We start from the raw sequence: 13,611 nt of genomic DNA, 5'->3' as shown, positions 1-13,611 counted from the left end.
TCTTTAACAAGTATTTGAGGGATGACTTATCCTGAGCCATTCTTTGCCTTTCCCACTTATTTCCCTTACAGCCCTGTAGAACTAAACCAATATATTCATACAGTAAACATCACAAAAACCAGCTTGACATAAGTATTCATAAATTAGAGCAGCTCCACTTCTGTCCAATGTTGTGAAAGAGGCAAGGGGCTACAGGAAGAGAATAGATGCTAATATAGTTCAGGCAGTTAAATACTATCCTGGAGAATTGGATTCTATCCCTGCTTCTGCTGCAAATTACCTGAGAGATGCTAGGTATGTCTGTAAACCAGACTTCTCACAGGTGGCCAGTAACTGTTTTTCTGCATGCCCAACATGTGACCCTGGGGTCTGATCTGTAGAAGTGCTGAGCATTTACAGCTGCAACTGAACAGGAGATGTGCTTTGAACATATAAAATGTTAAGTACAGTACTCAAAAATCAGGTCCTAGGTGCCTCAACTTGGGCATCCAAAATTCATTGACACTTTTGACCTTAATTTCTGTACTTCACCTGTAAAATCTCTTTACAGAGATGTTGTGAAAATGAATTAATTAATGATTGTGAAGTACTCAGTTACCACAGTGATGACCACCATAAAAAAGCCCATCAGGAAATAATTTTACCTTCATAATAGAGATGTAATAATGGACAGTAAATACAAAGCCACACATTGAAAAATGAGAGTAAGACAGAATATTGCATATCTGCTCATTTGGTGAGCAGTGTCCATCCTGCGCACTGAATGAGATGGGACTTGTGGAAAAAGTAATATGCGACCATGTAGTCAAAAAAATGCAGGGAGCCCAAATTAAAGTTGCACAAGCAACCTTAATTCTGTCATTTCCTAGATTCTGCAACCTTACTGTTCCTTTCATGTATTTCTTGTGTGTAATATACATTTTATTGTCATATAGCAATATGTTAGCCTCACAAGGTCAGTCATCCAGATAGAGAGAGAATTATAGTGATACCTTCTGGAGGACCATCGTAATATTAAATACTACAAAGGGGCCAAGAACATCTCAAAATATAGAGCACAATGAGTCCAGTCTAGTAGAAGCCTACTATTGATGACCGTGTGCAACTAATCCATGTCTCAAATATTTTTAAAGGCCTATATACAATAGTCATGGGCTGATTGCTCAAATGATCTCTTATTGAAGGGCCCTCCTGAACGAAAACAAAAAAAATACTATTCATTCATTTTTTATTCATCTAAGTCAGGTGAACACCTTCAGATTTTCTAAAGCAGAACAAATCTACACAATTAAGTTCTGGACATGAAATGGGTACCATTAGCAATTTGGTAACTAATACATGTAAGACTAGAGAGGAACTTTTTCTTCATGGGAGTGGAGGTCACAAAGGCAATGGTAAGCTTCAAGGTTTAAAAAAAAAAAAAAAAAAACACACCAATAATTCCCAATAGTATTAAAAATTGTCCAGGGACAACAATTCCTGTAAGCCACCGGAGGTTGTGCATCTTATTATGATAAACTTAACATGTTATTAGGATAGTACACTTTCTCCTGCCATCTACCCCTCAAATACTTACAAAGCCCCTTTTCTATTTTGAAAGAAGGGAACCACAGGTTTTAATATATTTTTTAGCATAGTGTCATGTGGAAATGGTAGTGGGATTGGTCTGTTGTATAACTCCTAGGTTGTTCACATCCAAAGTCCAACACAAGCATGGGCAGGTCTTCTGAGTGTTGGTGCCAATTCATTACCAACTCATCTATGGGCTTCTTCCCCAGTCAAAGAAAGAGGGAAAAAATGCCAAACAAGGAAGGTGATCCTGAATTTCTATGAGCACCAATCTATTGTTCAGATGCAGAAGCTCAGGACCAAATCCTCCCTCAGTTACACCTATGCAACCCTTAATGAAATCAGAATTGCAAACTAACTAAGGGCCTTTAAGATAAAATTGCTCAAAAAGATTAAGAAAAACATTTTCACACAATTTTTGGTTTCCTTCAATATCCATTCAGCTCATTAAAAAAATATGCAACCAGCTACAATTAACTGCAATCAGTAAATCAGAAAAATAACCTGGCGGAGAAATACCGAAATGTAATGCTCAAAATAAGTTTATTTAATATATGAAAATGGTTCAGTTAATTATCCACACTGGCTATATTTTCAGTATAAACATGTAAAAAATTAAATGCCAAAAGTTCTGAAAAAATACAATTAAATTCAAAATTCTGAACACTGTGAGCAAAAGGAACAAAACAACCATCAATAATGAATATAATCCATATCACAGTGTGTGTAGTTTTAAACATTAGCTAATGTAGCTTAGAAACATAGAAATCCACTTTATTCACTTTAACCAGTGACTGTAATAGCTTAGACAACATGAATTCAAACTTCCTAGAATTCAACTACTGCTCCTTTTCTTTCAAATATAAAGAAAGTAGGAGAAAATTACCCTAAATTCAGGATGAAAAACATCAACTGGTCATCAACTTGCAGTACAATGTTAAGACAAGGAATTACTGATTAAGGGCTAATCTACACTACTGCGCTACATTCTGGTGAAGACGCGCTATGGTGACGGGAAAGTGTTCTCCCGTCAGCATAATTACTCCACCTCAGCAAGAGGTGGAAAATATGTTGTCAGGAGAACATCTCCCGCCGACACAGCGCTAGCCTGGACAGGGCTTAGGTCGATATAACTTGCGTCACTTAAGGGGTGGCTTTTTCACATCCCTGAGTGATGTAATTTACATTGACTTAAGTTGTATTGTAGACAAGCCCTTATTTTCTAAGGAGTTTTATAAAGTTCAGTTTAGTAAAACTGAGTAGCAGCATAAATACTTCATGGTATCCCTTGATCAGTACGCTCAGGTTCAGTTGCTTTGTTGCATTGTTCTGTCTGCCACGTAAAAAAATATTAACATCTCACCCCCCCCACCCCCCGACCTCAAATAAGAAAGCCTTGTTAAAAACAGAACTAATTAGAACAGGATAAATAGAAGATATTATGTAACATTTAGGAATCTACCACTGATCCCTTTGCACTGGTCATATTTCCATTGCCAGCAATGGAAAGTCTCTGAGGGGAGGAGATTTTCCAGAACCAGAAACTAAAGCAGTTGATCTATTGATAAAACAATCTGGATGGTTTAAATGCTCTTGAAATTTTGCTAGCTTCAATTAAAGCCTGTAGTTTGAAAAAGAAAAAAAAATCAAATACATTTGATAAGGGTTAACATTTTTAACACTGACATTTTCAGCGTAAGATCTTATTTGCTTAAACAAAAAATAAATGTATACTGAAGATCAGCAACACAAATTTAGTTCTCACAAATGGATTTTTGTTGTTTTCTGACTGAAGACGACCTATTTTGAACAGCTACTATCAAGGCTTCTGCTTCTTTTTGCCAGATACATTTTCCTGTAGGTCTGAAACATCGTTTTCGAGTCCTTGACTGGAACATGAAGAGCCTCATTTCCTTCCAGGATTTGTATTGCTGCATCAAGTGGAATATCATCATCAACTGAAAGACAGATATGAAGTCAGTTACACTGAACGTCACTACTGAGCATTCATTACTTATAAAAATTTCAGCAAGCTACGTTTTACCTTTTAAAATAAAGTGAAATACAAATGCTCATTCTGAACTCTTAAATATTTGCATTTTACCTGTGTGGTATTTAAGACCACCCACTGTGAAAACAACTGTTACATAACCTGATATACTAAACAATCTAGCATTTAATTCCATTCCCTATAACCATTTTTAATACTGAATTGTAACAACTGCACGAAGAAATGTGGACGAAAAGGTTTAGGCCTTGTCTACACTATGGAATTACAGCAAAATATTCCCACCGATGCTACCGTTGGTTCAGCTGCATCCAACTGGAGCTGAAGCGTAGATGAAGCTTCACCTGAGGCATTACCACATTGTTGGGGCAGTAACAATCTCCATAAAGCACCAGAGCCATGTCTGCATTCAGGTTCCCATTAGTGCAGTTGAACTAGTGGCAGCACCAGAGATAATATTTTGCTAAAGAGTACATTAACAATTTTTGAAGCCAAGGAAACAGTATTTGATATATTTATTCCAACTTGAATAATCACGTCATCTCACCTTGAGCTGTTCCTTCAGTTTTCCTTTGCTTCATTGGGATATAATTTAACCAATCTTCCTTTTTGCTTTTGACCCCTGAAAATTAAAAAAAAAAGAAACTGAATGGAGGGATAAATCTTACAATAACCATTAATTCTTACCACTCATGTTATAAAGCACACAGCCAGGCATAACAGGAAAGCCAGTAAGTGTTAAGGCTCAAGTTGTTCTATATAGCTATTCACTATTTATAGTAGGAGTGGCCAAACCGCAGCTCAGGAGTTGCATGCGGCTCTTTTACAGTTAAAGTGTGGCTTGCAGAGCCCCCCCCAAATCCCCACTCCATTCTCCACCTACCAGACGGGGGGTGGGGGAAAAAAGGGGGCAGAGATCAGGGCTTGTGCCCTGCAGCAGGGTGATTGGGCTAGGGGCTTTTCGGGGGGGGGGGGGGGAAATCGGGCTTTCAGCCCTGTGGGAGATGCCTGCCAGGGCTTCAGCAGGAATGGGGATGAAGCTCTGAGCCCCAGCTGGTGCACCTGACTCTTGAACTTTTGAAGATTATCGTATGTGGCTCAGAGGGATAGTACATTCAGCCACCCCAGTTTATAGTTTTGTATAATATGAAATCTAAAAGATTGGAATTTCTACTGTTTTACTTAACTTCACAAGAGAACAATAAATCATAAAGTTATAATCAATTCTCTTCTCTTCCCCCCACTCAAAAACGGATAAGAACAGATATAGCCAGAGGGAGGGGTTTGGACATAAGGAAGGGGGGGGGTGGATACTAGACCAATACGTCATACTGGTGGTACTGTGTCCCTACCAAATTGGGTAACAAAAGGAGAGAGAAGCCAAACAGCAAAAATTAGGATGTTTGTTCACCAATGCGAGAAGCCTAGGTAACAAAATGGAGGAATTGGAGCTCCTGGTCCGAGAATTGAAACCGGATATCGTAGGAATAACCGAAACATGGTGGAATGGTAGTCATGACTGGAGTACAGGTATGGAACGGTATGTGCTGTTTAGGAAAGACCGAAACAAGGGTAAAGGTGGGGGAGTAGCATTGTATATCAATAATGACGTAAACTGTAATGAAATAACTAGTAATGGAATGGATAATACGGAGTCTGTTTGGGCAATGGTCACATTAGGGAAGAAAACTACTAGAGCCTCCCCTGGGATAGTGATTGGGGTGTGCTATAGACCGCCGGGATCTAGCCTGGATATGGATAGAGAACTCTTTAATGTTTTTAAGGAGGTAAATACCAATAGGAACTGTATGATCATGGGAGACTTTAACTTCCCAGATATAGATTGGGGAACAAATGCTAGTAATAATATTAGGGCTCAGCTTTTCCTAGACGTGATAGCTGATGAATTCCTTCATCAAGTAGTTGCTGAACCGACGAGGGGGGATGCCATTTTAGATTTGGTTTTGGTGAGTAGTGAGGACTTTGTTGAGGAAATGGTCATAGGGGACAACCTTGGCTCGAGTGATCATGAGCTAATTCGGTTCAAAATAAATGGAAGGATAAACAAAATTACATCTGAGACTCAGGTTCACGATTTCAAAAGGGCTAACTTTACTAAATTAAGGCGACTAGTTAGGGAAGTGGATTGGACTAACATATTTAGGGATCTAAAGGCGGAAGGGATTATTTCAGGTTGAAGTTGCAGGAGCTGTCAGAGGCCTGTATCCCGAGAAAGGGAAAACGGTCCGTAGGTAGCAGTTTTAGACCGAGCTGGATGAGCAAGCGTCTCAGAGGGGTGATTAAGAAAAAACAGAAAGCGCACAAGGAGTGGAAGATGGGAGGGATCAGCAAAGAAACCTACCTTATTGGAGGTCAGAGGGTGTAGGGATGCAGTGAGAAAGGCCAAAAGCCGGGTAGAGATGGACCTTGCGAAGGGAATTAAAACCAATAGTAAAAGGTTTTTAGCCATATAAATAGGAAGAAAACCAAAAAAGAAGAAGTGGGACCGCTTAAAACTGTAAATGGAGTGGAGATTACGGATAAACTAGGCATGGCACAATATCTAAATGAATATTTTGCCTCGGTCTTTAATGAGGCTAATGAAGGGTTTAGGAATAGTTGCAGAGTGACTGATGGGAATGAAGGAGCGGGGTTGGAAATTACAGTATCTGAGGTAGAAGCCAAACTTGAACAGCTTAATGGTAGTAAATCAGGCGGCCTGGATAATCTTCATCCTAGAATATTAAAGGAATTGGCGAGTGAAATTGCAAGCCCATTAGCGATAATTTTTAATGAAATCGCTAAACTCGGGGGTTGTACTGTTTGACTGGAGATTAGCTAATATAGTTCCTATTTTCAAGAAGGGGAAAAAAAGTGACCCGGGTAACTACAGGCCTGTTAGTTTAACATCTGTAGTATGTAAAGTCATGGAAAAAATATTAAAGGAGAGAGTAGTTACGGACCTTGAGGTCAATGGCAATTAGGACAAATTACAACATGGCTTTACGAAAGGTAGATTGTGCCAAACCAACCTGATCTCCTTCTTTGAGAAAGTAACAGATTTTTTAGACAAGGGAAATGCGGTGGATCTAATATATCTTGATTTCAGTAAGGCGTTTGATACGGTACCGCATGAAGAATTACTGGTTAAATTGGAAAAGATGGGGATCGAAATGAAAATCCAGAGGTGGATAAGGAACTGGTTAAAGGGGAGACTGCAGCGGGTCGTATTGAAAGGTGTGCTGTCGGGTTGGAGGGAGGTTACCAGTGGAGTTCCTCAAGGTTCGGTTTTGGGTCCGATCTTATTCAATCTATTTATCACTGACCTCGGAACCAAAAGTAGGAGTGGGCTGATAAAGTTTGCGGATGACACGAAGTTGGGAGGTATTGCCAATTCGGAGAAGGACCGGGATATCCTCCAGGGAGATTTGGATGACCTTGTAAACTGGAGTATTAGTAATAGGATGAAATTCAATAGTGAGAAATGTAAGGTTATGCATTTAGGGATGACTAACAGGAATTTTAGTTATAAGCTGGGGACGCACCAGTTGGAAGTAACTGACGAGGAGAAGGACCTCGGAGTCCTGGTTGATCGTAGGATGACTATGAGTCGGCAATGTGATGTGGCCGTTAAAAAAGCTAATGTGGTCTTGGGATGCATTAGGCGAGGTATTTCTAGTAGAGATAAGGAGGTGCTAGTCCCGTTATACAAGGCGTTGGTAAGACCTCATTCGGAGTACTGTGTGCAGTTTTGGTCTCCCATGTTTAAGAAGGATGAATTCAAACTGGAACGGGTACAAAGAAGGGCCACTAGAATGATCCGAGGAATGGAAAGCCCGTCGTATGAAAGGAGACTTGAGGAGCTCGGTTTGTTTTCCTTAACCAAAAGAAGGTTGAGAGGAGATATGATTGCTCTCTTTAAATATATCAGAGGGATAAATACCAGGGAGGGAGAGGAATTATTTCAGCTCAGTACTAAGGTAGACACGAGAACAAATGGATATAAATTGGCAGTCGGGAAGTTTAGGCTTGAAATTAGACGAAGGTTTCAAACCGTCAGGGGAGTGAAATTCTGGAACAGCCTACCGAGGGAAAGAGTGGGGGCGAAGGACCTCTCTGGCTTTAAGATTAAGCTTGATAAGTTTATGGAGGGAATGGTTTGATAGGATAACGTGATTTAGTCAATAGGTCAATAACGTGCCACCACTGGTAATTAGTACCGAGGGTCAATGTTGGGATATTGAAAGTCTTTTTCTTGAGTGTCTGGCTCGAGAGTCTTGCCCACATGCTCGGGATTCAGCTGATCGCCATATTTGGGGTAGGGAAGGAATTTTCCTCCAGGGTAGATTGGCAGTGGCCCTGGAGGTTTTTCGCCTTCCTCTGTGGCATGGGGCAGGGGTCGCTTGCTGGAGGATTATCTGCTACTTGAAGTCTTTAAATCAGGATTTGGGGACTTCAACATCTGAGTCAAGGGAGAGAATTATTTCAGGAGTGGGTGGGTCAGCTTTTGTGGCCTGCATCTTGCGGGAGGTCAGACTAGATGATCATAATGGTCCCTTCTGATCTTAAGTTCTATGATTCTATGAAAAAAATATCGAGGGTATGTGGTTTTAAGCCCAATGCCGGCAATAAACTGCTCTTGGCTTTGCATCACAGCATTCAGCCTAATTTTTGCCTCATTTCATACGCAAGACCACACATTATTATTTATATGGTTTCACAGATAAGGAGAAAACTTTAATTTATACTGCACCTGCCACAAGGGATGTGTCTCTTTCAGAGGAGTGTGCAATATCCAAACTCTCTCCATCACTGGCTGTATTTCTGAAGAGTATCTCTGGACACAATTTAAACTCAAGCATTTGTGGTCTGTGTAGTTTATCCTCTTCTGAAGGTGAGCTATCAGTTTTCCAGTCCTGGCTGGGCTCTGGAACTTTATTAGATTTTATATGCCATATGGGTTTGGCAGGTGTTGTGTCTAGTTTTGTCAGACAAATGCTTTCTTGGGCAGTACGTATAAACGCAACTCTATTCAGATAGTTTTTCTGTTGTTCCCTTTTAAGAGAAATGTTCAGTCTACTAGTTTTTCGATTTTTTTCAGACTGTTTCTCTCTATTCTGAACATCCAGGTCTTTCTCTTTGCCAGAAAAGTAGGTTTTAGACTTTTTAGAAGGGCGCCCTTTTTTTTTCTTTGGTTTGGGGATATAATTATGATTTGCTAAGAATAAGTTTTTATATTTCCAGACATTTTCTTCTTTCGATGTTGCAGATTTCTCAAAATATGCCACATCAGTACTTTGTTTATTATATCCTGCACGTTTGAAAGTGTTCGTTTCATATTTGATTCTTTCACTATCCAATTTTGATTTTTTGGAGTCTCTCTCCCCAATCACGTTTTCTTTCCGTTTTTGTCTATATAAACGTTCCTGTGAAGGTAGGATATTTATAGATTTATGCTGAGAATATTCATACTTTCTTGAGCTTGCATTTGGGGATTTTCTTGTGGCTCCATGATGATTATCTGACTTATGTTTTATTTCCGTTGGCAATTTTGTCTTCTCTTTAATTTGTCCATTCTTGCTAAATGTGTAATTATGTCTCTTAACTCTGTGTGCTTCACCTGCACTCTGTTCAAGTTTTTTATATTTATGTTCTTCATATATTTTAGTTTGTTTGACCTCAATGGTTTCTGAAATTTTTGAATTGTGGACATGTGTCTTGGATTTCATGGCCAACCCTTCTGTTTGTGTTTGATCTTTTTCAAAGGATTCCATCTTACAGACTTTTTCTTTTTTTTTAGTTGATATTATCAAGTGTTCTACATTTGTATGATGGACCTTTCCTGAAGCAAATTCCTGCCTCGTGCATTTCTGAGAATCTGTTTCACCAGTCCAAACTTCTTTCTCCGAAGAGGGAGTCAATATATGGAGTTGCAACTCTCTGCTCCGCTGGCCATTCATTCTTTTGAATTGATCAGTTTCTCTTTTCTCAGAAGAATGAAAAGGTCTGATTTCTTGGTGTGCTTTAGCTGATTTGTTTAGCTTAATATCTTTGTTTATTGTAGAGTTTTGGGCATTGTTTAGCTTAATATCTTTGTTTATTGTAGAGTTTTGGGCATATTTTCTATCTTTGTCTAATGTGGGAAGATTTTTGCTTGTATCGTGTAATTTGACAGGAAGCTGCAGGTTGTTTCCCACTGCACAGTTAGTCTTTGTTATGAGACCAGTTCTACTCGTTGTTTCCTGTCTCCCTTTAAAGCCAGTGTTTTCAGATTCTGAACACTGATTGCCACCATCCTGTTTCTCCGAAGCAGCATCCTCTTGAGATTTGCATGAGCACGCTGGCACTGCATAAACTGCAGCTAGCCAACCCATTAAACAACAATACGTAAATTTTTTATCTCGTTTTGGGGCTGCGGTTTCCTGCGTGTTCTTTTCCCTCTCCATGCCTAGATTCTGATCAGGCTGGATTTGGCTTTCTAAAGTCTCTCTCTCTGATGAACTGATTTCCAGTTGTTGATTTTCAGTGTTTTCCACCATGACTTTGTTACAGGCTTGGTGACTATGTTCAGGGAACAGTTCTTTCATTTGTTCTGAATTTAGTATTGTGATTTTTATTTCGTTTATTGGATCCTTAGGATCACAGCTTTTGCTATAAGCTTGAGTTCCTTTTTCAACTTGATTCTCTGTTGGCTCAATCACAGAAACTTCATTTTTAATCAGCTCTTTCATCAGTACGTCTACACCTTCAATCCCATAAGGAAACTCTTTTAAAAGTTCAGTCAGCTGATCATTTAGAAAGGTTACAGGTACGGCTCTATTACCACTAATCCCATTGTCCACTGTATTTTCCCCTTCATTGAATATATGTTCTTGTGTATTTTCTTCCTTTGCAGTAGAATAGACATCTGTTTCACTGATTACCTTAAATGATAGGTCTTGTTTGTTTCTGATCAACTCCTGGTTAACATCAACAACATTTTCTCCATTCCCGGAAACTATATTTTGCACTATTTTTTGTCCCGAGCTACAAACAGTTTTAGAAGTGTCTTCATTTTTTTCTTCCTCCAAACTGCTTACATTTACATCATCAAAAATCCTTTTATTATACTGATTTGTAGCACATGGAAACATCTCTAAACTTGGTACTCCTAATGGCTTAGTTGTGGAAACTGCTTTAGACACAGGTTTTTGCAATGGCAGAAAACTCTCACCCTCTAACATATTTGTTTTCATTTCAGATTCTCCTTTACAAGTGTCCAATTGTTGTTCTTTATGCTTTGTATTAGAGATATTTTCTTCTAACAAGGCATCATTTTTCTCTAAATGCATCAAAGGGACAGAACTGAACATATTGGCTATTTGTGAATTATAAGATGCATCACTTTCAACAAGTGAACATACGCTGGAAATCTGTAACATGTCATCATCTGATACAATCGTGGTAGCGCCCCCTGGTTCTACAAAGTCCTCACAATCTTTATTCTTTGTTAGATCATCTTGAGACACTAGACTAGAACCATTTGTGCTTGTTTTGGGCAAAGAAGTTTTGTTTTGTAAACAGAGCTGCATGTTAGTTTTTTTCACTTCTTGTGCAAACTGATCAGCTTTCCTTTTGTTTACATCATATGAGTAGTTTGAATTTACAGCATCTTTTACTATTTTGTTTCCATTAGCTGATTTGGTGTACTGCATATCTGAATCCACTTTCTGTATTGGAATACATGTATTGGATAGTAAGTAAGTAGTTTCCACTATCCCTTTATTGGTATTTCCCACTACTGAAACATCATCTTGTTTCTCTTCTTGTAGACTACATACACTACCTCCTTCAATCACTGGATAAATTATTTCAGCAGAAAATGTTGTATTTTTTTCTTGATGTTCACTTAAAGTTCTCTCTTTAGAAAGTATTAAAGGAGAAACTACAGCAACTTGGGGTTCAAAACCCTTGATCAAGTTGGAACCCAATGTATCATGTTTTTGCCCAACAGAAGGAGTTGTAGAAGACAGAGTTGTTTCATTTGTACTTATTGTAACTTTATTTAGGTCACCTTTAGCTACTGCAGTTTGGTTGTTTTCCAAGATACGACATGTACTCTGATCATGAAATCCTTCATAAGATGATGAAATCAGATTTGATTCTATGCTTTTATTTGACTGACTATATTGAACATCCACAGATTCTGAAGGACACTTTCTCCACAAAGCAAGACATGCCGCTAGCTCTTCCATAGAAGTAGTACAGCTGTTTATTTTAGAAAATGTGTTTCCAGTAGCAACTGCTGGTGATGTATTCTCAGCTATACCATTAGTTACACCTAGTTCAGCTGTTTCTGAAGCAAGAGGATTTATGTGAGAAGTACTGAGTATCTTCTCGTTGTTCAAAGTTTTGGTGTTCTCCGTTGGCTGAGAACAAACGCCTTTAGTGTGCTGATCCAATTCAGGACATGCTGATATTGAACACTGCACTGTCTCTACAGCACCTTTTACTTCTCTTTTGCTGGCCAGTGAACTTCCTCCTGACAGTGTTAAATTGGAAGCTGTTTTTTCATTCTGAAGGAGGCTAGACATTTTATTAGCAAGAGCACCAGACTTTTTTTCTTGCAAATTATTCATACTACTTAGAACAGAGTGGAGAAGTGAGGCTTCCCCAGTGCTAACTGATATATTTTCTGGTAGGACTCTGTCAGAGCTACTAAGTTTGGTAAAACCCAAAGTGTTTTCAGTGCATTTCATGGTCTCTCGAGTAGGACCTGCAGCTGGTGCATTCTTTGGGCCTAATACTGAAGTTCTCTCAAGATTATTTAAATGAACTGGGAGTTTATCCTGATAGGCAATCAAAACAGAGCTTGAAGCAGAATTTCCTTGGTTAATCCAATGACTATTCTGAGTCTTATCTAATCCTTCACTGCCAGTGTTGGTAATGTTTTTGTCATTTCTTTCTTCAAGTGAAGACTGACGAAGCGGCAGTTGTTGACTCTTCATTCCCACTGTACCAGAGTGTGAAAATGTTCCAGTCTGATTGGCCACATGTGGAAAAAGTTTAAAGTTAGTGTTTCGATTTTGTGGAGGAAGGTCAGAGGTCATTTTATTATGTTCTGAAGATGCTAAGAGTTTTTGTTTTATTAAAAAAACCCTTTCAAGTATTGCATATTTTTTTTTAATTTCCAACAGTTTCTGAGCTTCCACAGCCAGACTCTCTTTTGTTACTTTTAATCTATCATCTGTTGATGAAATACTTTTAGAATTAACGGGCAAATCTGTTGAACCATTAATTGGGCTTTCTTGTACTGAAGCTATTTTATTCGGTGGCTCAGAAGGAACTGTCACAACTTCTTGCATGCTGTTAAAATACCTTTCTAAAATGTATGTTGAAGGCTTAGCTGTTGCATTAAAAGACTGATTTGCTGTCACATTTCCACTTAAATTATAAACATTTCCAGTTGTCTGACTGGTTTCTCCAGACTCTAGTTTCTGCCAGTGCTGTTGTACATCTTTAATGTAAGAAACATTACTGTGATCTGACATAGGTTTCTGCTGGTTCTGAATATGTTCATTAGATATAACTGGAACTACCTGTTGAAGACCTGTCAAAGATTGTGCTGCAGCTCTACAATCATAACTAGAAGGATAGCGTGGAGGATTTCCATTATGATCTTCAGAGCCAATTTGGGCTGACGCATATTGTTGCGATTGTACACCTATTGCAGTGTTTGTACTTGATGAATGTGTATCCTGAAATGGAGTGCTTGGACAGTGTACTTGTTGCTGGAGATGTTGTGTAGGCAAAGCAAAAGCTAAAGAGTTCTGTTGAGAATTTACACACTCATTTGATGACTGATTAATGGGTACTGTAGTACATTGTTGAGAAGATGCAGGCCCATTCAAGTTATATTGTGGTACCCATTCTATTGGCAGCTCCTGTGAAGACATATTGCATGCTTGGTTACCTTGATAAAACATCACAGTTCTTGTAAAATTAGGTTGTGCTATTTGAGGCTGCATAGGATACGCATTTGTAGTCACATACTG

The 13,611-nt window shown here is 38.8% G+C and overlaps 1 protein-coding gene across 1 annotated transcript; it reads right to left on the bottom strand.

Annotated features, from left to right (window-relative positions):
- Positions 1-2,093: 2,093 nt before the first annotated feature.
- Positions 2,094-12,759, bottom strand: RESF1 (retroelement silencing factor 1). Its single transcript, XM_039547974.1, is given in 4 exon segments — positions 2,094-3,527; positions 4,125-4,199; positions 8,331-12,591; positions 12,594-12,759. Coding segments are annotated over 4 exon segments (4,512 nt in total). The 5' UTR covers positions 12,612-12,759; the 3' UTR covers positions 2,094-3,369.
- Between the last annotated feature and the right edge of the window lie 852 nt (positions 12,760-13,611).

The sequence above is a fragment of the Mauremys reevesii genome, linkage group 1, assembly GCF_016161935.1.
Source record: "Mauremys reevesii isolate NIE-2019 linkage group 1, ASM1616193v1, whole genome shotgun sequence".
NCBI lineage: Eukaryota > Metazoa > Chordata > Testudines > Geoemydidae > Mauremys > Mauremys reevesii.
Note: the sequence above shows the minus strand (reverse complement) of the source record. Positions and strands in the feature narration are given on the sequence as shown.